This window comes from Myxine glutinosa, chromosome 8 (assembly GCF_964187855.1).
Source record: "Myxine glutinosa chromosome 8, kmMyxGlut1.1, whole genome shotgun sequence".
NCBI lineage: Eukaryota > Metazoa > Chordata > Myxini > Myxiniformes > Myxinidae > Myxine > Myxine glutinosa.
Window position 1 is genome coordinate 47,188,091 of NC_136268.1, and position 27,352 is coordinate 47,215,442.

The 27,352-nt window shown below is 44.3% G+C and overlaps 1 protein-coding gene across 3 annotated transcripts in view; it reads left to right on the plus strand.

Annotated features, from left to right (window-relative positions):
• The window catches only part of GAS6 (growth arrest specific 6), a 79,964-nt gene that overhangs the window by 14,448 nt on the left and 38,164 nt on the right, over window positions 1-27,352 (plus strand). For all 3 annotated transcript variants that reach the window (XM_078783223.1, XM_078783224.1, XM_078783222.1), the window contains exons 3-8: window positions 3,913-3,937; window positions 8,659-8,754; window positions 10,742-10,864; window positions 12,605-12,727; window positions 12,851-12,973; window positions 21,188-21,309. In XM_078783223.1, the coding sequence (XP_078639349.1) occupies window positions 3,913-3,937; window positions 8,659-8,754; window positions 10,742-10,864; window positions 12,605-12,727; window positions 12,851-12,973; window positions 21,188-21,309 (612 nt within the window). The remainder of the gene's footprint in view (window positions 1-3,912; window positions 3,938-8,658; window positions 8,755-10,741; window positions 10,865-12,604; window positions 12,728-12,850; window positions 12,974-21,187; window positions 21,310-27,352) is intronic.

Here is a 27,352-nt window from a genome sequence, read left to right on the forward strand (position 1 = left end):
CTGAAGCAACCGCGTAATGTTGCGGTGATGTTTAACTGAGTGAGAATAGTTCTAAATTTTAAAAACTTTCATCTGATATTTGTGATTTATTTCAAACAAACTGTATTTCCCATCTACACGGCCATGTATTCCTATTAACATTATGTAAAGTACATAAATTGTGTGGATTACGTCATTTGTGGATGTGATGAATTGCCAGAAACCATCGATATCCCTCCCCTCCCCTTCCCTCCTCCCCCTCCCCCCATTCCTTCTCCCCCCTCCCCCTCCCCTCCCCCTCCCCTCCCCGCTCCCCCTCCCCTCCCCCCTCCCCCTCCCCCTCCCCCTCCCGCCCTCCCCCTCCCCCCTCCCATCCTCCCCCTCCCCCCTCCCACCCCTCTCTCCCTCCCATCCCTCCCCCTCCCCCTCCCCCCCTCCCCTCCCCTCCCCCCTCCCCCTCCCTCTTCTCCCCGGCAATGCCGGGTACTTCTGCTAGTACAACAATAATAATAACTAGCCGAAACCCGTGGAACATCCACGGAAGGGAGGATGTGGTGTATGGATAGAGTGTACCATTATGGATGGCATAGTAGTGTAGCAGCATAGCAAACCTGTTGTGCATTTTGTGATACAAGCACCAAATTTGGTACACTAGTAGACTATCATATTATGAAAAGATCTGGATATTGGGCCATCTCAGATTCAGAGATTTGATTTTTGCAAGATTTCGATTCGATTGGGATCGAAGAGAACACCTTCTTCGTCTTCTGTACAGTGAAGTTGCCAGCCCTGAATTCTCTGGCTACATCTGGGTGCTTCATTGGGAGTGCAACCGTGTCCCTCAGGTGAACAGGGACCCACCTGGCATAGTGTGTGTGGTCTAAGGCATGGAACCATGGGACCAGTTCCGTCAGGGCATCAAGGTACGTCGTGAATGAAGCCTGCCGCAGAGAACGCACGTAGACCAGTACCAACATCTCTAGTTCCAGCACAGTTGCCCAGTACTGAAAGTTGGGAATGTCTTCTCCTCTCTGGTGACACCAGTCTTCGAACTCAGGCAGGTCTTCTGCATCATCAGCATATGTCATACAGTGGCGTTCATACGCACGGTGTTGCAGGATGTGCAGTGCCGCTGCAGTGATTTGATGAGCTCTTCTTGTGCGGGTGACGTGGGCAGCTCGTAGGAAGGAGTCGGCCGTCCCTGGCGTTGCAATCTCAGCTTGCAAAATCTGCAAATCTTGCAAAAATCAAATCTCTGAATCTGAGATGGCCCAATATCCAGATCTTTTCATAATATGATAGTCTACTAGTGTGCCAAATTTGGTGCTTGTATCACAAAATGCACAATTCTTTTGAATATTTGGGCTAAGCCGCCCCACTACAGGGGATTTGCTTGTCCGAGTAAAAGTTAGGAAGAAAGATGAGAATGAAGAGTGCGTATATGAACAACGTATTTATTGCAATCTACTTAAATGACAACGCTACGATATACTTTTGAAAAATGAATGGATTCGTAATAGGAATCGGCATAGCACCACTCTGGGATTGTCCACTCAGTGGACGGCTTGCTGTCGCCTTCGCCTGTCCAATCAGCGGACGGCTTGCTTTGCCTTCACCCAGCAGACGCCAATACGATGGCGTTGTAAGATGGCGTCGTATCGGCAGTTAATCGGATGCTTTTGGGCCCCAACGTCGGCTAATTCAGATTTTTCGAGTATGCCTGTATGTGATAAACAAAGAGCGCGGTTCGTAGGTCGTAAATCCATTAGTGCCGTGGGCATCGGTTCACTGGGTGCGGCATAAAAGGGATAACAAAGTCGAGTCCTTACGCTATTATTATATAGATGACTAGCAGGGACCTGGGGGAAATCTGCGCAATCTAAACTGTGACCTCAAGTCCTCAACTCTCCCTCCCTTCTCCCCTCTCCCCTTCCAAACCCCAAGTCCTCAACCTCTGCCCTCCCAACCCTATGGCGTCAATCCACTCCCCACTTCAAGTCTTCAAACCAGCGTATAGACATTTCGGTAGTCGATAGACAACAGACCGCCGCCTCGATTACTGAGGCTTATCTTGACGAGGCTCGTGACACCTCTCAGCTCAAAATCCTTTAAATGTCGAATGTCAAAACTTGTAGGGAGGGCATGGCGATTGTGAATATGAGCGCTTCGAAGATGCTTTTGACTTCGCATAGAAGTAAGCACCAACACCAACTTTGCATGGCGACCGTATACTTTTTTTTTGTTTTTTTCCCCCCCAAGTTGATGGTGGAATTGTGGGTTTCTGCAATTGATGGTTGATGGTTTCTGCAATTGTGGGTGGAGTCGGGCGAACTACCCATTGGTTGGACAGAACGGAATGTTAGACGGAAGGACGGACGGACGAACAAGTGTATTATTATATAGATTATTAAAATATTTGGTGATTGTTCTCAACACTGTGGAGTTACAAAATAATTTGAGGACATTGATAAAATGCACATTCATGTATTTGGATGTTTCACAAAATGAGCCTCTATTTATTCATTTATTTGTTTGCTGCTCAGTTTTGATAATCTAAATATTACATACACTAAATATTATAATTGTTTCCTCTTTCCTCTGCCCCTCTCCTGAAACCACTTCCCCTTTTTATCTTCACAATCTTTTTTCTCCTCCTTTCTTTTCTTTTTAACCATTTCTTTTCTCAACCAATCTCTATCCCCCTTCATGTGTTGATATAATGTGCTGATGACCCTCAATGCGCTGGCTGTCCAGATATGAATTTCAATGAAAAATTGCTTTTACGCTATGGCCTTCTCTTATAAGAGTGATGATACATTTTACTTTATGATCACCGACTTTCGTTATACCTTGAAGAAAAATAGTTCTGGAACTGTATTTGGTCATTTCAAGATAAATGTCTCATGCATGTCTCAATACAATTTACCTATAACAGACAAAAGCAACATGTGCTGTTTAGGCTTCAGCAGGAGGTCTCGTATGAAGAAATATCAATGTAATATTTATATACCCGTTTGTTTTTATTGGGGAAAAATTGTTTATATTTCTTATTTTTATACAGGATCTCGGCTCATGAAAGAGTGAAGGGACAGACAGTAAAAGGCAACATACTGACAGTGGGGCAACAGCTGGACACATGACAGCGGGGCAACAGCTGGACACATGACGGTGGGGAAACAGCTGGACACATGATGGTGGAGCAACAGCTGGACACATGATGGTGGGGCAACAGCTGGACACATGATGATGGGGCAACAGCTGGACACATGATGGTGGGGCAACAGCTGGACACATGACGGTGGGGCAACAGCTGGACACATGACGGTGGGGCAACAGCTGGACACATGACGGTGGGGCAACAGCTGGACACATGACAGTGGGGCAACAGCTGGACACATGACAGTGGGGCAACAGCTGGACACATGACGGTGGGGCAACAGCTGGACACATGACAGTGGGGCAACAGCTGGACACATGACAGTGGGGCAACAGCTGGACACATGACAGTGGGGCAACAGCTGGACACATGACAGTGGGGCAACAGCTGGACACATGACAGTGGGGCAACAGCTGGACACATGACAGTGGGGCAACAGCTGGACACATGACAGTGGGGCAACAGCTGGACACATGACAGTGGGGCAACAGCTGGACACAATCAAAGGAATGAATGAATAGGAAAATAGGGGAATAAATGCAGTAACCTGCAAGTAAGGTTGGGTAGGGTTAATGGGAGTAAAAAACAAACAAAAAAAAAAACAGCAGTGTAATCACCTGAGAAGATCTTGGTGTATGTTGCTATGTATATGAAAAGTTTAATTGTATTTCCGCTTTGCTCTTCTTAATTCCCACCCACATGACATCGATTGAATTATTTATTGTATTTGTGATGAAAAATAATGTTTTAACATTTTTCTTCTCCTTCCATTGCAGAACTACTTCTTTCCAAAATACTTGGGTAAGTTCACCTGAGCCCTTAATGTTACAGGAGTTTGGTTTTTCAAGACAACTTTCATGGGTGGATTAACGGGGGTAGAAAAGATCAAGGTTTTGGATGGGGGAAGATAAGAGATTGTGGTGAACAGCTGTTTTAAAGACCTGGAGGGAGGAGTGGGATTGAAGAGTGTGAGAGTTTGTTCCAGAGGTGGGAGAAAAGAGGAATTAAAGGGTGAAGGTGAGCAGAGAGTCTTGATTTTGGCAGTTTCAGCAGAAGAGCGTTGCTGGCAGATATTGTGCGTCCTGCAGGAATATTTGAGAGACAGAGCACAGACAGAGCAGGGGGAGCTAGGCCGGAGAGGAGTTGGTAGAAGATAGAAAGACAGCCAACCTGCCTGCGGTGAGCGAGTGAAAGGCCCTTAGAATCAGCTTCTGAAAGCTTCTGATTCTGAAAGCTTTGGTTTCTACAGCATGAAGCCGAGCTAGGTGTGAGGCAGGTGCACCAGTTCAGAGGGAAGCGCAGTATTCCATCAAGCTGCAGATGAAAATGTGGTTTTCCCAGGAAAGATCATGGCAGATAGTGAGACCAAAAGCTTGAGTGATAGAACGTCTTCGAGAGTATTGTTGAGAAAGTAGATGGGAGGGTTATCCAGACGGTATTTTCGGAGAGATAGTGAGAGTGTGAGATTTGTCAGGATCGAAAGACATGCTCCACTTGTTTGAACAGTTTGTGATTTTGTCCACGTCTGCTGAGACTGAAGAGGCTGCTGTCTGCCGATCGGAGGGTTGAGATATGGAGCGGCAGAGAGTGGAGTCATCAGCAAAGAGATAGAGGATTTTCCAGAGAGTCAGAGAGATCATTGATGAAGACCATAAAAAGCACAGGGCCCAGAACACTGCCTTGAGGAACTCCAGCCTGAACAGGAAGAGGAGATCAGAGAATTACATTTAGAGCCACACGTTGACTATGACAGGAGAGGACGTCCTCGAACCATGCGTGGAGATTTCCATGGATACCATAGGAGGAGAGTTTGGTGAGAAGAGTGGGGTGCCAGACTGTATCGGAGGCACAAGATATGTCGAGGGAGACTGCTCTGATTTCATATCTGGCGTTGAGAACCAATATCCATTGTTGAGACAGCAGCAGCAGCATGTCCAGAATATTGGCCTGGTCTGAATCCAAATTGATGATCTGAGGTCAAGCCATTGGAGAAGAGGAAGGATTTAATATCAGAAGAGATTATGGATTCTATGACCTTGCTGATGATTGGGAGCCGGCTGATTGGTCCATAGTGTCAAGCATCTGTTTTTGCACCTTTTTGTGGAAAGCAGTAATGTTGGCTGATTTCCAAGGAGATGGCAGATGACCTTGAGAAAAAGAGAGGGCGAAGAGAACACAGATGACAGATGAACACAGATGAACACAGATGAGCACAGATGAGCACAGATGAACACAGATGAACAATCGGCAGGCAGCAGCCTGTTCACTCTCTGCAGACCTGGACAATGTCACAGACTGATCAAACAAGTGGAATCCTGACAAAACTCACACTCTCACTATGTCTCTCCAAAAAGACCGTCTGGACAACCCTCCCATCTACTTTCTCAACAATCCTCTCCAAGAAGTTCTGTCACTCAAGCTTTTGGGTCTCACTATCTGCCATGATCTTTCCTGAGAAAACCACATTTGCGAGCTGGCCTCCAAAGCCAGTCGCTGACTGGGCATCCTCCGTCGTGCAAAGTCCTTTCTGGGCACTTCTGAGCTCCTCACCACATACAAAGCTTTCTACCGCAGCTTAATGGAATACTGCTCTCCCCTCTGGGCCGGTGCTCCTGCCTCACACCTAGCTCGGCTTCACGCGGTTGAAACCAAAGCATTCAGAATCATTGGAATCTCCTGCGATGAAGCTAACTCCGAGGGCCTTTCACTCACTCACCACAGGCAGGTTGGTGGTCTTTCTGTCTTCTACCGACTGCTCTCCGGCCTTGCTCCCCCTGCTCTGTCTGTGCTCTGTCCTCCAAACATTCCTGCAGGATGCACAAGATCTGCCAGCAACCCTCTTCTGGTGAAACTGCCAAAATGAAGACTCTCTGCTCACCTTCACTCTTTCATTCCTCTTTTCTCCCACCTCTGGAACAAACTCCCTCACTCTCTTCAATCCCACTCCTCCCTCCAGGTCATTAAAACAGCTGTTCACCACCATCTTTTATCTTCCCCCATCCAAAACTTTGATCTTTTCTACCCCCATTAAAACACCCCAAATCCACCTCTTTCAATCCCCAACTTCTTTCTTGAAATTCCTCGTAGTGAAGTTCCTAGTATTGTTTATTTGCTTTGTACCGTGTACCCCTCCCTCCTCCCCCAGCCCTCCGCCTTCCACAGATATACCGACGTCCCTGTTCTCTATTGTTGTTGTGCTTGTGTGCTTCCCTCTCCCTCTTGTCTCACGCTCCCTTCATTGGACGTTTTATGTGTCTGTGCATGCTTTCATGTTCAATGTGTTGGCTCTTACACGAGCCTCGATTCTATATCCCAAAAAATATATATACTGTATCTTAGACTTTGCAGAACCTTTTCACTATGATGAGCCATGTGCAGAATTCCATTAAAAATGTTTCATTTCCACACACTTGGTATAACAACCTCACCATTGCATAGAGACAGCCAAAGTGACAAGGTGTGGAGATGGAAAAAAAAATCTCCAGAAATCAACAGGGAGGAAAATGGTAAAATTAGATTCCATCAAGAAAACGAGCTTTTTATACAGGATCTAGGCTCATGGAAAACTTGATGAAGGCTGGTATCCTGTTGGGGGTGGGTTCTATCACCACACCAGTTATTCATCAAGATTGTTACCAATTTAACCCTCTAGGTCTAGGTCTAGGGCACAGCAGCATAAGGTGAACACCATCTCTTAAAAACAACAACAACAGGCATTTATGGCCATTTTCCCTGCTAGAGCGGGGGTGAGCCTTGCGGGCCCCATGACGATCCTCTCCTTTTTGCCCTATTTTCTACATCTCCCCTTGTTTAACCCCCTTGCCTGCATTTCTTCTTCCACCACCTTTAGCCAAATATTTATCGGTCTTCCCCGTCCTCTACTTCTTTCTACATTCCTTTCCATCACTCTTCTCAACCAGTCACTTTCATCCTTCCTCAACACATGACCAAACCATCTCAACCTGTTTCTCTTCACAGCATCAATCACAGGCTCTATTCCCATCATTTTTTGCAATTCATCATTTGTCTTCCTCTCTCTCAACGATACTCCGCACATCCACCGAACCATTCGCATTTCCACCCTTTCCAGCCTTCGTTGCTGCTCTACGTTCATTACCCATGTCTCGCTCCCATAAATCATAACACTTCTCACACATACAGCACAGCACCTCTCTTTCGCTATCTGCTTTACAATCCTGAATACCCTCTTCCGAACCCAAGCGTTCTCCGAACATTTTCCGATATTCCTCCTGCGCCTTTGCTACCTTTCTTTGCAGCCTTCTTGGCTGCCTTATAACTTCCATGCTCTGCCTTTTCTACCCTTCGCCTTCTGCCACTCCTTGAACTTTTTCCTCTTCTCGTCAATCCTCTTTCCAACTTAATCATCCCACCGCCATGTTTCCGAGTGCCTTGGTGGTCCTTTTGTCCATCCACTTAAGAAGTAAATAAATAAGAATTTACCCAAGGTACGGTAACAGAATAGAAAACACAGATGCAGATTACACAGGGAAACCTGCATGAGTGAAACTAACCATGAGAAACTTCAACCAGACTCGGGGGGGGGGGGGGGCGTGGGGGGGGGTGTAATGCCACAAGCATCCGTTCTGAGTCTGGGAGGTCGGTGTTTCAAACCATGGCTGAGTCATTCCACAGACTTTTAAAATGGTACGTGCTGTTTCCTTGCTTGCATGGAGAAGGCTTCTACCTCTGTCGGTGGGAGGGAAAAGTGCTCTATTGACATCTACCCTTGCCAGGCCCTCTTCAGTTCATCATAATGGAGCAGAAGGGACAAGACACCTTACCTCTATCTGTAATCTAAATGGGACAACGCCATCCCATCATGGCTGTACTAATGACACCTTACCTGAGGGCACATACTTAATACTTGTTCAAAAAGTTATAAGAATATATGCGAATACAAACTGTAGTTAAGTCCTTATCTAGCTGCTGCCCTTAACCCACAGATGTACAACATGTATCATTTTCTTCCCAATTTTAAATACAAACCCTCTTCACTGTGGTTGCACCAGGAACCATGTCGCACATCACCTGTTGCCACATGTTTGATCAATAGGATGTTTTTGCCACACACCTTGTTATCTGTGGTCAGTAAACAGATCTGCAGATGTAGCTGGGGAAATTGCAATTGGATTAAGGATAAACCTCCATCTATGGCGGGCACTGCCACTTGCATACCCGGAGGTTTATACCTTCTTCCAACCCCTCACCAATTATATAAACGCATATATTGAAAAATGAAATGATGTTGGCGTGTCTTGGACTATTGTATTTAGTTCGAACATCTTTGTGTTAAAATGATGTTTTTGATTTTTGTTTATGGAATGTGTTTTTGTTTGACCAAATTTTTGGTTTCCAATTAGCATAGGCCACAGGCATGCTATCCTCACACAGCACGCCAGCTACTCTAATGGGAAGCCAAACCTTATCAATTAATCCTCATATTTGTAACTGGCTTGATGATAATTGATTTGATATTTTCTCTATACCTGTATTTTTTACAGATTGCCTGGCTCAACAATCAATTACCAGTAAACAGATTCGGGATCAACTATGGAAGACATCTCGTGTCAAATACAGATTGCGAAAGTGTGTCACAGGTACGTTTGCTGCCTGTAACATGTACCACTAGCTGAGCAGAGCAAACATCTTGATTACCCATTATGTATACAGGATGAGAGTCGGGGTCAGAATGGGAATTGGGCGTTTATTTGAGGATTATAATGGAAAAATAGGGGGAGAAAAGAGGAAGTAAAGTGACAGAATTGGAGTAAATGGGGAAGGGGATGGAGTGGGTATCAAAGACTTGCCATTATTGGAGCATTCGGTTCTGAACTGAAAAAGAAGCTCTTGGTGGGCAAATTTTTACCTCCAGTAGCACAAGACAAGAGATGGGAGCTTAAAGTTTCTGAGTACTTTGACTGCATTTTCAAACTTTATATATTGTATCATCTGCACTCTGTATAAAGCTCTCAATATGGGAGACATGTTCAAGACTGGATGATTATTATTATTTTTATTTTTATTTTTTTCCAACAACAATTACTTGCTTTCATCTCGTCTCTTCCACTTAAAAAAAAAAAAAACGTAAAAATAAAATAAAATAAACGAACACAACATAGTCTGTTAGGTCATCTCATCTAGATTCTCGAAGAGATGACATTATTAAATGGGTCTGGATGTCTGTCCGTCTAGTCCATCCGTCCGCTAACTTTTTGCTATTTTTTCTGCTCCTTCCTTGTCACCTGGTTGATTGTTCTGAAACTTGACACATCAATAGCCAACAAGACAGTAGCCAACACAATTGCTCTGGCATCGATTTTTCAATTTCGGATCACGGGGGGCTCCCATGGGGTGGGGATTGCCCTCCCCCCCTCCCAAACTTCAGATCCCTAACTCATCCATTATTTACCAACCAATTGCTCTGAAACCCGATACAGCTCCTCTACTCGATGGTCTGCACAATCGCTAGAGCTTCAATTTTCCGATTTCAGATCACGGTGAAACCCGGGGGGTGGGGGATACCCCCCAAACTTCAGATCCCTAATTACAATCGATGCATACGTATGATCATGGTGTGTTCACATTAGCCATAAGATGAACAATTCAGCCAGTGTGAGGGACTCACAACGAACCTTCTCATTGCTCAAAATTGAAGTGTTTCATCGTTTGCTGAATTTTGTATGTTTTCGGCCAAGTCAATTAATACAACTGGAAAGAAGGAACAAAGAAGTACAATGCATAAACAAAACGCAAAAAGTAAACAATAAAAGATACCTGAGGGTGAGGGAGCATATAGGGCATTGGGTGAAAGCACCAGAAAGGAGTCGGTGGAAGACCAAGAGGCCACCAACCTTTCTGTAATGTTGGAGCAACAGACCCAGAGATTCAGCTTCATCATGGGAGATTCCAATGATTTTGAGGGCCTTGGTTTCCATGGCATGAAGATGTGGAAGGTGTCAGAAAGGGGAGTCAGCCAAAAGGAGAAAGCAGAGCCGCAGATGTAAGCCTGATTTTGGAACAACAGGGAGTAAATACATGATTTTGTAGGGATTTGGCCTTGTCCTGTATCTAGTGCTTTAGTACACGTGAATAATTCTATATTCTCCATAGAGAATTGTTTCAAACAAAATGCAATCCCAACTTCAAGAAAGGTTTCCAGAACAAGTCTTCATATTAATGAGAGTACTTCTTATAACTGATAACTGTTGTGCCGTTTTGCTTTTGTATGTTATGTGATGAGGTGTTTGTATTTGGCCATCATTTTTAATGACAACAGCAAAACACTCATGATGATACACAAATGTTTTCAACATATCTTGTATATATTTGGTCTAGAGCAAAATACCAATGCTTAGTTCTATAGTTTAATTTAATCATACTCGTAGAATGTACCATCAAGTTAGGACATCCTCAGGACAGGGCCGATCCAGAGACTTTTTCAGTCAAAGTTATCTGGCAAACTTTTCCATTGTAATAAATGCTAAATTAATTTGTTTCTAACAACGGTTGAGTTAATATTCTTCTGTATTTTGCACAACATCTGATGCTTATCTATTCCTTGCCCGGCAACCCATACCGCCACAGATCTGCCCAATCAGTGCAAGCCAAGCCCATGCCACATTCCAGGCACAAAGCAATGTATAGACCTGCAGGGTGATTTCAAGTGCCTGTGTCATACCGGCTGGAAGAGCAAGACTTGTGCGCAGGGTGAGTGTCACACGTGTCATCTAGGGTTTTCTTGGTCGCTCAAAAAATTTAAATGTGGGTGGTTTGTGAGGAGCCAGACATTTTTCTGAATGCTGAAGATTAATCATGTTGAATGAGTTTTCAGGCCTAGTACAAGGGTTGACTCAGCCTGTCATCCTTCCGAGGTCGGCAAATTGAGTACCAGTTCACTGGTAATTCCCTGCTTGTCGTTAAAGGCGGCAAAAAGGGTTGGCGTCAGGAAGGGCATCCGGCCATAAAACATTGCTTCAAAAAGGGGACCGAAAAACAACAACAACCACGGTTCCCGAAAAAGGCCAACCCCCGCTTGCGGGGAAAAATGGCCTCTAAAGGTGTTTTTTTTTTTTTTTTTTTACAAGGGATGGATTTTAACATATACAAAATAGCAAACTGATGGGTAAAGTCAAACAAAATGTCGTAAATTTTTCTTCCTTTATTGCACAATGATGGAAAAATTAAATACAAGTTTAGAAAGTTGCCATTTAAGTAACATTTACATGTTGACCGGGCACAATTTCTACAATCTCCGATTCCTATGGTCAAATATATTTCCTTCATTAATAACGCCAAGTTTGATTGATGCTGTGGCCACATCATGATGGTGATATGCCAAAGAGTGGTAACTTCCTTGATAAAATGTGAATGATAAATTGCTAATAATTAATTATGTGTTAGATTTAGAAACAAAATAACTGACCAAATACAGCAGCACAATCTGACCAACAAATAACTGCCAGATGTTTCTTGTTGCATCGATTGTACACACATAAAAGAGCTGTGAATGTCCTGTCTTAGATTTAGCCTTTGATTTTTGCCTTTGGAGTCAGTAGGTATAAACCAACATGAAGACTGGACAACTGTTTTTGAAAGAACATCAAGCAATTTGGAAGATGAAAGAACAGAATAATTAAATTAGAACCATAGCACAAAAATTGGGCAGCGCAAATCTGAAAGTTGAAAAAGCTGAAAGGTCAAGAAAAACAACTGCAGTTGATGACAGAAATATCATCAGAGCTGTGAAGAAAAACCATGAAACAACTGTCAGTGACATCACCAACAAGCTACAGAGTGCAGGGGTGAAAGTATCACAATCTACCGTTCGCAGAAGATTGACAGCAGAATTACAAAGGCTACCCCACAAGATGCAAAACTCTCATCAGCACCAAAAATAGAAAGGCCACATAAGAATTTGCCAAGAAGTACAGAGTTGTGCCAGTGAGTTCTGTGAGTTTTATGGACAGATGAGACCAAAATAAATCTTTACCAAAAGGGATGGAAAGTGGAAAGTGTAGAGAAAGGAAGGAACTGTATTTGATCCGAAGAACACTACCTCATCTGTGAAGTATGGTGGAGGTGTCATGGCTTGGACTTTTATGGCTGCCTCTGGAACTCCTCTTTATTGATGTAACTAATGATGGCATTGAGGATTGAACAATAACATGCCTATTGTCAATGTGATGACATTTGGGAACATGTTGTTGACGTATCCTTTCGCTGCCTTGGCCGAGGAGTTGACCCTAGCTCTCTGGGTGTGTGGGAAGCCTGAACATCCAAGTAGGTGTAGGAATGTAGGATAGACACACCATCTGGGAAGAGCTCTCTGGCCTCTATCATGCAGCATAAACAAGTGTTTTTTTTTCATAGATTTTCTTGGATATGATATTGATTAAAATTATTTGTTTGACATCTCAAATTACCCACCCTTGTCATTGTACCAAACAGATGTCAACGAGTGTGAAAAACAGAACGGGGGTTGTGAGCATTATTGCATCAACGATGTGGCTGGTTACATGTGTGGCTGTGAGAAGGGTTTCGCACTCCGCACAGATGGCCATTCCTGCGAGGGTTTGTTCTTTCACCGTGCACGTCTTGTTACATACACACTTTCAATATGTCACTTACTGCTGATTACGCTTTGAGATTTATTACAACTCTTATGGAAAGGTGTCCACGATTGTGTGTGTTCAGATATCAATGAGTGTGAAATGCCAGGTGCGTGTGGCTCCGCTGATTGTGTCAACAGTCCAGGATCCTACTCCTGTAACTGCCCCTGGGGATTCTTCTACAATGAAACATTGAAAGCTTGTTTTGGTGAGTTTTATTTATTTTCCACATGCTTATAAGTTTGTATTGGCAGGTTTGTTGTAACTTTAACCAAAATGCCTTCCTGTCGCTCTGAATGAAAAATTGTACCCTTACAAATGGTTGAATTACATTTCTGCAATGTAAACACCTAAACATTCAATGCTCACATGTTCAATGTTCACACCTAAGCTGTGAACTTTCTGACAGATTTAAATGCAATTTTTTTTTTATGGCATTGCACTTATGGCAAAGCCATCTAGAACAGTGTTTGGCTGTCTGTGTGTCCATATGTATTGAAATATGTATCTATGTCCCTCACAAACATACAACAATCAGAGCTGGGGATCTGGTAACATGACAAGGGTGATGTGATGGGATTATGTCTGGGATGTCATTACGAAGTATGACAGTTGACTCCACACACTGCCATTTTGATTTCTATGCCGTTCAGGCCGAACATATCGTCGAACTTGTCATATATGACAATCGCCATTCTCTACCTTGACGTTTTTCATTCAGTGTCAAACAAACAAACTGTTAAAATGACCATCAAATATTGAAAGCATAGGTGTTATGGGTCTTCCAACGACACTACGTATAGGCCTTGGGCTTCATGCCATCATACCTCACCTTCAGGCCACTTCATACAAATTACCCCAGATTTCTTAATACAGTAGTATTGTTTTCATAATAATAATAATAGTAATAATGCTAATAATAATGATAATATTATAGTAAATATAATCGTAACACTGCAATCCCGTTGTCGTGACTGCAAAGTTACTGGATTGAAGTGGTGTATGGTTGGTTCATTGTTGACTCAACTTATAGAGCAAGAAGTAAAAAGACATAAAATGTCGTAGCCCCTGCTGTGGTTTTAGTAATTCTGCTGTACGGAGCTAAAGGCTGCCAGTCCGCCATATTTGGTCAGATAACAGAACAATTTTTTTCTGCATATATACACGTGTATTGTCTTTGTGCCAAGTTTGAAGAAAATCGGTCCATGCATGTCTGAGAAATGGATGGGGACACGTTTAAGTAACAAAATGGCCGTCAGTCGGGCCATCTTGGATCTCATGTCGAAAAAAAATGACGCGCATGTGTAAGCCATCATTCGTTATGTGTGCCAATATTGAACAAGATTGGTAAATGCATTTCTGAGAAATGGTTGAGAACGTGTTCAATATCGCGATTTTTACAACTGAAATGACCGCCAGTCTACAAGTAGGCCATCTTTGATCAGATCGCAAAATAAAGTTAGGTGCACATGTATGCCATCATGTACTGTGCTGTGCCTAGTTTGAACGAAATCAGTCCATGCATGTTGAGAAATGCTTGCGGACACTTTTAAGTAACTTGGGGACACTCCTTCCTTGGCACACCTGAGCTCCTCACCACATACAAGGCTTTCATCCGCAGCTCAATGGAATACTGCTCTCCCTTCTGGGCTGGTGCTCCTGCCTCACACCTAGCTCGTCTTCACGCTGTTGAAATCAAAGCATTCAGAATCATTGGAATCTCCCACGATGAAGCTATCTCCGAGGGCCTTTCACTTACTCGCCACAGGCAGATTGGTGGTCTTTCCGTTCTACCGACTCCTCTCTGGCCTTGCTCCCCCAGCTCTCTCTGGGCTCTGTCCCCCAAATATTCCTACAGGTCGCACAAGATCTGCCTGCAACCCTCTTATGGTCAAACTGCCAAAATCAAGACTCTCTGCTCACCTTCACTCCTTCATTCCTCTTTTCTCCCACCTCTGGAACAAACTCCCTCACTCTCTTCAATCCCACTCTTCCCACCAGATCTTTAAAACAGCTGTTCACCACCATCTCTTTTCTTCCCCCATCCAAAACCTTGATCTTTTCTACCCCCGTCAATACACCCCAGATCGACCTTGTTTGAAATACCGACTTCTTTCCTGGAAGTCCTTGGTGTCCTTGTGTTTTATACTTCTCCAACCCCTCCCATCCCCCAGCCCCCTTCCCACACCTCCTCCCCCCAAGCCTCTCCCTCCCACACACCTCCCGATGTCCCTGCTCTAAAATGATGTGTTTGTGTGCTTCCCCTTCTCTCCCCATCTTGTCTACCGCTCCCCTTTTTATATACTTTCTTTGTCTGTTTGATTTGTTTGTGTGATAAATGTTAGCTCTTTCACGAGCCTCGATTCTGTATACAAAAAAAGAAGAAAAAAAAAAGTAACAAAATGGCTGCCAGTCGGCAATCTCTAATCTGATCTTGAAAAAAAAATGACGTGCATATGTAACCCATCATTCAATTTTCTGTTTGCCAAGTTTGAACAAGTTTGGTAAATGTATGTCCGAGAAATGGTTGAGGACGTGTTCAATGTCAGGTTTTTTACAACTAAAATGGCCGCAGTCTACCAGTCGGCCATATTTGGTCAGATCACAAAATAAAGTGAGGTGCATGTGTATGCTATCGTGTACTGTGCTTTTTCCAACTTTGAATAAAGTACCATGCATGTTCAAGAAATGGTTGAGGACATGTTTAAGTAACAAAATGGCCACCAGTCGGCCATCTTTGATCGCATTGCGAAACTAGAATGGCACTCAGTAGAGAGCATACCTCCACCTAGTTGGCCATATCACTCAATGGTGAATAATCACTTTAAAAATTATACTATCTGGATCTGGATCCACCAGTCGGCATCGAAGTTTGAGTGTTTTCCCGTTCTTGTCTTTGTCAAATTTCCACTGGCTATTTTATACTGGTGTATAAATGGCCAGTCTACTGGTTATTTTGCTGTGTACGTGTTATTGTGTGTTTCTAGTTGGTGTTGGTTTGTGGTTCGTGCAAACTTGTGTGTAGTTGATCGTTTTCTGGGTCGTACCTCGTGCGCGGCCTGGTGACTTGGGGCTTCCCTCCCCCCGTCGGTGTTTTGTCGGTTTGGGTTATTTCCTTCGCTGTATTGCTTGTTTCTTTTATTTTGTTTTCTCCCCCTCACCTCACCTCCTGAGACAAAGAATTCTATATTGATTCTTTCTCTCCTCCCGGACACGTGCTTGTTCGCTCTCCTCCTCGTCTCGGCTTGTGCCCCGCCCCCTGTATCTCGTTTTCTTCCGCCTCTGCTCCTTCTTTCTCAAATCCACGTTCTCGCTTGGAGACTTTTCCCGGATTGTTTTTTCATCGTTCTGTTTGGATATTGTTGGAATATGTTTAAACCGCAGCCGTGATGCTGACGCCCCCCCCCTCCCCCCCCCCCCCCCCCCCCACACAATTTACATGTTTTAAACGTTTCCCAGTGTGTACCCTGGTCAGAATAGGTACACCGTATCCCTGCGTGTCGTAAGAGACGACTAAGAGGGTTGGCGTCAGGAAGGGCATTCGGCCATAAAAACATTGCCTCAAAAAGAGAACCATGACAATTACAACTACATATGGGCAGGGTGCAGCCCGAAGTGGAGATCGGTTTCTGAGGTTTGGGACATGGAATGTGGGGACAATGACAGGGAGATCAGGAGAAGTGGTGGAAGTATTGGTCAGAAGAAGAGTGGACATATGTTGTGTGCAAGAGACGAGATGGAAGGGAAGTGGTGTGAGAATGGTGAAGGGTAGGCGGGGACAGAAATACAAGTTTGTGTGGCAAGGGTGCCCGGAGGGCGTGAATGGTGTTGGTGTCCTGTTTTCTGAGGAGTTTGTAGACAGTGTGGTGAGTGTGACTAGAGTGAGTGATAGGTTGATGATGGTGAAAATGATGATTGGAAAGCTCTTGGTGAACGTCATCTCGGGATATGCTCCGCAGGTTGGTCGAAGCAATGAAGAGAAGGACAAGTTCTGGTGTGCGATAGAGAAGCTGATGGAAAACGTGAAAGATGAGGAAGTTGTTGTGGTGGGAGGAGACCTGAATGGACATGTGGGAAGGAGTATGGATGGTTTTGAGGGAGTTCATGGGGGTTACGGATATGGTGTGAGAAATGGAGAAGGTGAAAGGATTTTGGAGTTTGCTGATGGAGCTGATTTGTTGATTTGTAATACTCAGTTCCAGAAAGAGGACAATAAGCTTGTTACATACACGTCAGGTGGGTCGACGACAACCGTTGACTACCTGATGGTGCGTCGGCGAGATAGGGGGCACCTCCGGGACACAAAGGTGATCCCGGGGGAGGAGGCTGTTTCACAGCACCACTTGGTTGTCTGCGACATAAGGGTGAAAGGTGCGAGGAGAGCTCGGCGGGTGAAGTACCAACCGAGAATGAAGGTGTGGAGGTTGAAAGAGGTGACAGTAAGGGAGGCATTAAAAGAGAGGCTGAGTAGGATAGAGGATGATGTGGTTGAGCTTGAAAGTGGTTGGATGTCAATGAAAGCTAGTCTGTTGGGAGCCGTTGGTGAGGTATGTGGATGGACAAAAGGACCACCGAGGCACACGGAAACATGGTGGTGGGATGTTGAGGTTGGAAAGAGGATTGACGAGAAGAGGAAGAAGTTCAAAGAGTGGCAGAAGGCGAAGGGTACGGGAGCAGAAACAGCAGAGCATGAAAGTTATAAGGCAGCCAGGAAGGCTGCAAAGAAAGAGGTAGCAAAGGCACAGGAGGCATGTAGGAAAATGTTCGGAGAACGCTTGGATTCGGAAGAGGGTCAGAAAGCAGTATTCAGGATTGCAAAGCACATAGCGAAAGAGAGGTGTGATGTGATGGGGGTGAGTTGCTTGAAGGATGAAGTGGGACAAATCGTTGTCGACCCAGATGGAATTAAAGGAAGATGGAAAAGATATATGGAAATGCTGTTGAATACAGAGAATGAATGGGATGGCAACATAGAGAGTAACCCAGTTTTAGGACCGGCAGAGAAGATAACTGAAAAGGAAGTTGAGGAAGCGATAAAAGCAATGAAGAGTGGAAAAGCGGGAGGGCCGACGGGAGTTGTGGGAGATATGTTGAAGGCAGCAGGAAGTTGGGGTGTGAAGAGAATGACAGAGATCTGTAATCTGGTGGTGAAAGAAGGCCGCATTACAGTGGATTGGGAACTGAGTACCCTCGTCCCTCTATACAAGGGGAAAGGTGACCCTCTGGAGTGTGGCTCGTACCGAGCGATAAAGTTATTGGAGCATGGAATGAAGGTATTGGAAAGGGTGTTGGAGAGGAGGATAAGGAAGAAAGTGAAGATCGACGAAATGCAGTTTGGATTTATGCCAGGAAGAGGAACGACAGATGCGCTTTTCATTGTGAGGCAGTTGCAGGAGAAGTACATGGATAAGAGGAAGAAGTTGTTTTTTGGGTTTGTTGATCTGGAGAAAGCATTCGATAGGGTTCCACGCAAAGTATTGACATGGGCATTGAGGAAGTTAGGAGTGGAGGAATGGTTGATCAGAGTAGTGATGGCAATGTACAAAAGAGCACGCACAGCTGTAAGGACGAAGGACGGGAACAGTGGTGAGTTTGAGGTGAAGGTGGGAGTGCATCAGGGGTCGGTACTAAGTCCACTACTATTTGTAGCTGTGATGGAGGTGCTGGCTCAGACCGTAAAGGAGGGTTTACCGTGGGAGTTGTTGTATGCAGATGATCTGGTGTTGATTGCGGAAAGTATGGATGGACTGAAGGAAAAGATGAACAAGTGGAAGGAATGTATGGAGACAAAAGGTCTGAAGGTGAATATCGGAAAGACAAAAGTGATGGCAAGTGGTAAAGCATGTGGTGAGGTGGAAAGAACTGGGAAGTGGCCGTGTGCTGTGTGCAGGAAGGGTGTCGGGGTGAACTCCATTCAATGTACAATGTGTGCTGAGTGGGTTCATCAAAAATGTAGTGGTCCGAGAGGGTCATTAACCAGTGTGGCAGCTACATTCAAATGTAAGGTGTGCACAGAGGGAGCTGCAGATGGAGGAAATGTTGAGTTGGATCTTGGAGACGGCGTGAAGCTGGAAGGTGTGAAAACATTTTGCTACCTCGGAGACATGCTGAATGGAGAAGGTGGATCAGACTCGGCAACGGTTGCTCGAGTGAGATGTGCATGGAAGAAGTTTCGGGAACTGAGTGGCGTGCTGATGAGGAGGAGAGTGTCGCTGAAGCTGAAGGGAAAGGTGTATGCTGCATGTGTGAGAAGTGTTATGATTTATGGGAGCGAGACATGGTTAATGAACGTAGAGTAGCAACGAAGGCTGGAAAGGGTGGAAATGCGAATGGTTCGATGGATGTGCGGAGTATCGTTGAGAGAGAGGAAGACAAATGATGAATTGCGAAAGATGATGGGAATATTGCCTGTGATTGATGCTGTGAAGAGGAACAGGTTGAGATGGTTTGGTCATGTATTGAGGAAGGATGAAAGTGACTGGTTGAGAAGAGTGATGGAAGTTAATGTAGAAGGAAGTAGAGGACGGGGAAGACCGAGAAAGACTTGGCTGAAGATGGTGGAAGAAGAAATGCGGGCAAGGGGGTTAACAAGGAGAGATGCAGAAAATAGGGCAAAATGGAGAAGATTGTCATGGGGACCGCAAGGCTAACCCCCGCTCTAGCAGGGAACATGGCCTTAAAATGCATGTTGTTGTTGTTGTTGATCTGGATCCGGATCTTCACCAAAATTGAATCGATTCTTTCTTGTCACATACGCTACCTCTCTGCCAAATTTCGTCCGAAAATTTCGAAAATATAAATTTTGGAGAAATCTTGTTCACAAATGGACAAACAGACAGACAGTGGTGAAAACATAACCTCCATCCACTAACACGGAGGTAACAAAATGATGTGCTTAAGGATACCATCATGTATTGTCTTTGTGTGAAATATGAACAAAATTGGTCAATACTTCTCCAAGATATGGTTGTGAACACAGACGGAAGGACGAGACCAAATCCATAAGCCCCCGTTTCGGATTAAGTCCAACAGAGCTAATAAACCAGCGTCTCAATGCAATCTCTTGACTTCCATGGTAACAGACAGCTTGGAGACTTGCAGTACTTCGCAAAAAATTAATACTTATATTATTTGCTACCTGGTATCCCCACCCAGGTCATACTATCCTCTTCAACTAAAGTGTCAAACAAGCCCGGCTACGTCGCTGTTAGACTTTCGGTCTTGTTTTCTCTACAAGAGCTAGTCTCGCGGAAGAGCAATATTTGGTGTATGATCCATAAAATTGACCTGAGGCCATGTCTGCGCCTATATATTTGGTTGAAATCATCTTCAAGTGGTATTTGTGGAACAATGCATGTTGACAAAGTGACAATACATTTGATAATAGATGTCTGGTGGATAAGTGATCGGGGGGGGGGGGGGGCATGCCGTACTGACAAACGGGGGAGTGGTAGATGGAGAGGTGTGGTGTAGTGTCAAAAACTTGCGAATCCAATCAGAAATGAAACAAAGGGATCATCATAAAATACTAGCATATACAAGTCCAATCGCTTCGCTGACGGGAATACCAATCTTGTAGACAGAGATAGATTTACGTATCCACGTGGGAGGAATTTTAGAGGTCACGCACGTTCTCCCCTCTGTGAAGCACCAGGTCGCATCAGACCGCCACCCATCACATATGGAGAATACAGTGCAGAGAGGAAGATTGAAATTCTACCATTTTTGCTTGCATAATAAATAGATGGTATAGTGTTTTGGCCGACAGGTTTTAAGAGAAAATAAATAAAAATTAACTGCCACCCTTTAAAAATTGTGCAAATAAATTATTGAAATATCAGCTTCTTTTTTGTTTCTATCCTTTTATCGCCTGTGTTGGAAGTAGTGTCCTGCTTTGTGATGCTTTAAAAGGCGGTGTATAATCAGACATACTGTTTGATAGGGCTATTATATTGCTCTGTCATATGAAGAAAATGAAAATGTTGAAAGAAAAAGTATTGATTATAGCAAACGTTTTCTGGATGTAATCGAAACGTAATATGAGGGAGGGGATTGAATGAGACTCACCATTATTATTGGTGAAGAAGAATATGGAGGAAGAGTTTTTGTTTTGATGTAAATTGAAACCAGCCCATCTATCCTCAACTTGCTCAACTATATCATACTGTTTGCAGATTGTCTTGCATCTGATTGATTTTTTTTTAAATGGCAATCAGGATTGATGGTGAGCATACGTACGGCGTATAAATCCCCTATCGGGCAATTGTTGATGGACGGACGGACGGACGGACGGATGCATGCAGGCACGCCGAGACGGAGCTCATTTTATGTTGTATATGTTTCTGGCAATAGGTGCCAGTGCAGATGGTAATATAAGAACATCCTTGTTTTGAGTGATGTTTGTTTTTTTTTTGGACTGCAGATGTGGATGAATGCACCACAAAGCCGTGTGAACAGGCGTGTGTCAACAACATTGGCAGTTACGTGTGCCGCTGTGACGGACGTAGGAGCTACCTGCTGCACCCAAACCTGCACAACTGCACGGTTGGAACATGCTTAATTGCAATCTACATCTGAGCACAAGTCGTCTTCTTTTTTTCGTGTGCGTCACATAGCTGCGGGTAGCATCATTTGCTGGGGGTGAAGCTGCGCTGCTGATGCAGTGCCCTCTGTAGGTTAGGGAAGGAATACGGAATTGTTCATGGTGCCGGTGATAGTTTGCCTACTCTTCGCGAAGGACGTTGTGGGATATTTAACGTCCACCAACTATTGCTGACAGACTGGATTCCCAATTTAGTGTCCATCCCAGGGACGGCACACAGACCGATGCCTCGCTCTGCCTGTGAAACACTAGGATTACCGTTTATAGCTGGGTCGAGATTCTAACCCAGGCTAGAATGCTCTGAGGCCTCTAGGCCATCCTGCCAGCCCCGGGCACAGGTGGTCCGAGAGCTAGGTGGATTTTATTTGACATGGAAACTACAAAAGCTTTGTCATGCTGGTGTGGTACAGGTAGCTTACCTGACCCCAGAAAGCCAATTCTTAAGTGCAGCTAGCGGTGGGTGGGGTAGGGGGCGCCACTCAAAGTACCCCCCAGATTGGTTTTATTTGACATAGAGACTACAAGACCAACTCATATGCCAAGTGGTAGGGTGATCTCCACTGACTACAAATCTGCAACTTAAGAAGAAAATTTCTGGTGGGGAGGTCACTTAAGAACAACATTAATTAGTGCTAATTAGGCCTTTATTTGACATATAAGCTACAAAACTGAAATCACATACAACATGTAGAGAATGGTCCCCTCATCAATAAACAACAACTTAAGAACAGAATATGTGGTGGTAAGGTCACTTAAGAAGAGGTCAAAGGTCACGGAATAGGGGTTTCCAGCTCTTAATTACTGTTTGATTACAACATGCCACATGATACACACATGGTGTTGTCAATGAAACCTATATCAGTGGAGCCTGAAGTGAGATACATGAGAAGCAGAATTTTTTGCAATCTTACCACTTCCTTTGATTTCAATCAGCGAAAACATTTTAAAATGTACCTATTTGGCCCCCATGGCTATTTACACTGTTATTTGACATGTAAGCTACAAAACTGAAACCACATGGAAAATGTAGAGTACGGTCCCCTAATCAACGAGCACCACCTTAAGAATAAAATTTGTGCTTGGGAGGTCACTTAAGAACAGGTCAAAAATGCCAATTTTGACTGAATGACCTTTGAACTAGTTTTATTTGACATGTAAGCTACAAAACTGAAACCATATTCAAAATGTATAGAGAATGGCCCCCTCATCAATAAACAACAAGTTAAGAAAAAAAATTGTGGTGCGGAGGTCACTTAAGAACAGGGCATTTAACCCTCTCAATCTGATTGGAAAGTTAAATGGCAACTACTGTACACTGTACATCGATAACACCTGGATAATTAAGTAGGCCTAAAACTCGAGCACAAAACACTCCTGCACAAGAACCAAACACTGAATGCATCCTTCGACGAATTCCTAGTGTTTAGAATGTTAGAAAACGTATTGGAAACTGTTTGCAGTGCCTTGTCCTCCTGTAAGTGTAACATACATTGTATCTGAGATTTGAAATTAAGAGTTACTGTTCGTCATCTTCATCGGATTGCAAAATGTCCTCATCAGAAGAGCAGGGTTCAAAGTTGTCATTATCCTCGGCATCAGTTTCAGTTTCTCCTTCATCAGGAACAAGAGATCCAGGTATCTGTGGTCCATCAAACCATATGACGTCGTAGGCTTGCCCTTGAACCTCCCAGCCATTTTCTGCAGTTGGCTGTTGACATATCATCTTTTTGTTGGCATCCGCCCACATTTTGGCAACAAATGATGCACGCTTGATTTGCTGGGAGACCTCGGCTTCACACGGTGGTATCATGGTTGCATCGATGCCCCGAAGGTTCTCAAGAGGATTCTTCGCTGTGGCCTTTGGTGCATATGTCTTCTGAAACACTTTATAGTGGTGTGCATTGAGTGAAAGTGCTTGAATTGGCTTGGCTCCATACATTCTTGCAGTGAAAGACATGATTACTTCCACTGAATCCAATCCCAAGTTGTCCGTTGCCATCTCTGCAAATGCGTCTTGAGCATCCTTATAACCCTCAAGAATTTTGAAGGGACGTTTCTTTCCTTTTTTGAAGAAGGCAGATGTGTAATCTGATCCCGTAAATGCATGGAAGCCAGCTAGTGCTTGACAGAGTGGGGTTTCCAAGACTTTTCTAATTGCAGTGATGTCTATGAATCGCCTGTCATTCCTTCCCGATGTCCCAACATCCATCCAAATATGTGCTTTGAACTGCCTGCAGTGATACAGCAGAATGACGGCGACATCTGTATCTGATGCCCTGACTGCTATGTTCTTCGCATTTTCCTTGTCAATGTGACTAACATGAGTGCAGATCAAGGTGTCAGCTTCTTCATGATTGGTTTTCAAGGTCTCTACTTCTTCCTTCATGACTTTCCCATCTTTCACGTAGAAAAGGTAGCATGCTCCAAGATACGAGAGATACACAAGTCGTCCTTGAATTATGTCTGCATATTGCTGGGCCTCCCATTCCATTGCCAGGAATTTTGGTAGCTGCTCTTTGAATGATCTTGACTTTAGACAATCCAAGATATTTCTCGGGCGGTGCTGTTCAGGTCCAGATATGGCGTATTCTTTCTTGTCTGTGTCATCCAGACCTCTTCTTGCTCTTTCACAGTCTTTTATTGATAGGACTGGATATGCGTCAAAGATGAGATGCACTCTTCCACGGGAGAGAGCGGTGACTTGTCTTAAAATGCCGGCTGCCAGGGCTCCATACGTTCCTGGAATGTGGGGTGGAAGAACATGTAGCAGGAACATACCATCAACCATATAGGCATCAACTGAGCTTGGTGTGACAGAGGGAACTTTGCTCTCTAACAGCTCCAGAAGTCCACTCTTTTCCGTCTTGACCATACAACCGTCTGTGCTGCACATGGACAGTGGAACCGGTGTCAGTGGATATGAAAAGATATGTTTCAAATCAAGTTTTCTCTGACAAGCAATGGCAACCAGGCGTCCCATAAGGTCACGAGTGCACACAAGTGATGCAACACGTTTGTCTCTGTTACGCTTATTTACTGTGCCATTTTCCGTGAAGGTTCTGAGCTTCTCCCTTTTGATTGGCCGTTCAAACCGATTTGGATCTTCAATGCAGGCATCAACAAATTCGTTGTATCTGGCTTGTCCTTTCTCCCGGATGGCCAGCAAACATGTCTTGATGGAATCTGTCGCTGCCTTACCAGTGCTGATGTTGTACAGCCTATCCGATATTTCAGTGTACTTAAATGGATTGCATGAGTCTTTTATCTGGTTTACAACCTTATGCAAATCGCTTGTGTCCCTTCTGATGCGGGCTGGGCGGAGTTCAGCTGTGATGTCTTCCGTTTGAGAAAGTCCGGTCATTGCTAATGCCCTTGATATAATTGCTGCTCTGGTGGACTTGGTTAACATCCAGCGAAGACGTGCACTGAAGATGTTTGTCATGGATGATATACCAGTCCGTCTGGATGCAGAATCGGCATTTACTGTCTGTTCCAGTGTAAGATCTACTGGGCATCTACTGAATGCCTTGTCAGTCCTTTTAACCGTAAAGACACCATTTTCCAAGATAGAACGAAGTCCTGGGTGAGTACTGTCCATGTTTACCAAGTCCAACTGAAACTTCGTGAGCCACCGTGAGTAATTGACATGGTTTGTGGTGAAGAACAAGTGTATGATTGGTGTTAGTGCATGAGTGAACAGGTCCACGTCGTTTGTTCGAATTGCTCGCTCCAGAAGGTGGAAGTCGTGGATAAAGTCGATGTAAATCATCCAGAATTGGGCAGTTGGTCCATGTGTCCCTGATCGGGTTTGGACAGCATACTCCTTGTATAACGTGACACATCTTGTGAACGCAGAAGATGATTCTATTTGTGTCCATGTCTCTTCATCCTGTTTTGTTTGTAACCTTGAAAGTAAATCTTCAACTTCATCATTGCCTTCAAATGTCTCAAGGAATGCTTGGAAGTGTATCAGTTCAAATGCCAAGGCCAGTATCGGGTGCAACCGTTTGCATCTGTTGAAGTGCTTGCCACTCAGAAAACCATTCAGGGATCCAGCAGCTAGGACATCTGTGTCTCGCAGCATTTCTGGGCCACCAGATGCATCGATCAGTTTCCCTAGGGCTTTAAAGAAAGCCATTTCTATGTGGAATGGACCAAGCATGATGAAGACCTTGTCGAACCTGGGCGACTCGGTAACCTGAATCTGCATGGCAGGTTTGGCAGCATTGAGGTCATAGGTTACAACACCATACTGCTGACCGCACTCTTGCGCACAATTCTGTGTGGTGATTAGGGTATCCTGTATAACATCAAGCGACGTTATCGGCTTGTTCAAGTTTTTCATATACAAGACATTTTGTTCTGGAGTTGTGTCTGGGCATATCAAAGCATTGAATCCTACCCACATGGGAATGTTAGCCATCTGCAAGGCATGACATATCATCCATGCAAGGTCCTTGTCTAGAGCTAGCTTCCGATTAGCAGGCCGGTTGTCAACATCGGTGGTTTCATAATCAAATGTGCCCATTCGGGGTTTTTTACGGTATGGCTCAAGGGGCTGTTCCCGAACATGCAGTTTTCTCTTTCTTGATACTTTTTCTGGCCGTGATGTTGTTGGCGCAACTTGATTAACGGGTCTGCTTGTCCCTACCACATCTTTATTTTGATACAAGATACCCATTGTATCGTGAAGAGTGTCGGCTCCTGACAATGTCTCAGACAGTTCATCAAAATTGTCGAATGCCAAACCAAACACCTGATCAAGAAGGGTTCCCTCCGGACAGGTCTGCTCCGTACTCTGAATGGCATCTCCTAAGGATGTCTCCAGTGTCTCAATGGTGTGGTAATTGACAACATGGCCAAATCTGTTCAACATTTCAATCAGCTTCCTGCTACCATTCATAGACTTGATTGCCATTCCGAGAATTATCTGTTTGGCTGGTTTTACTTTCCCCCTTTGAGTAACGAATAAGGCATCCTGGCTTGAGGACAAGGCACGACGTTTGAGTTTTGGAGTGTACAAGTTTTGATTGGGGCCCCCGTACAAGACCTGAAAGAAATCTATCAACATATCTGGGACAGTAACTTCACCCTCATACAGGTTTTGCAGAGTGGGAGGTTCAGGTAGAGGTGTGATTTGTGCATGTTTGATTGCTTTACGCAAGAGTAAGGCAGCCTTATGAATGACAGCTTCAGGCGATGCTGCATAATCACAGGCTGTATGGATAAGGTGCTCACCTAAACCTGTGGGATAAACAATGGCCCCTGCCTTTCTAGCCCTATCTTTACACTCTACCCTAATTATGTCACCAAATTTATTCTGTAAGTTTGTTGCCAAATTTCTGGCTGTAGAAATTGGAGTCTCACCGGCGTCTTCACAAAGCTCTTGGTACCGAGTGAAGATGGATGTAAGAAGTTCAGGCCTTTTGCCAAATATAACTGATTTCTCGATGTAAGCATATAAACCTAACAAAGAAATGCTACCTGCAATAGCAGTAGGCCTATGGAGAGACTGTGCATTGGAAAGGTAAGTACTTCTGCAACTGTGATGGTACCGAACCTCTTTACATCGAAAGTCTACACCAGAGATCAGTCCAAGAAGGCTGTTGTCCTTTTTATCAGCTGCAGCAGTTTTTATTTTTATCTCAGCTTCGAGAGTTTCACATTCACCAAGATGTTCTTCTCTACCACCCTTCTTCTTCCTAGCTTTCTTGCAAAACAGGCAAATGCGTGGGAAAATACCCGAGGTAGACGTTGACGGGGCAAAATCACATGATGAATGCAGGGTCTTCTCACTTGATGCATGTGTCTGGGTTTTTTCTGTTGTATCATCACGTGGCACGGCAGTAAAGTTTTTGTAACAGTTCACGTGATAGCCATGGCTACTGTCGGATTCATCTGGCAGCGACTGAATTATCGTATAGTACTTGGATGTGACAAAATTTCGTTTTTGTCTCCTCCTTGCTGCTACATTGATGATGGATG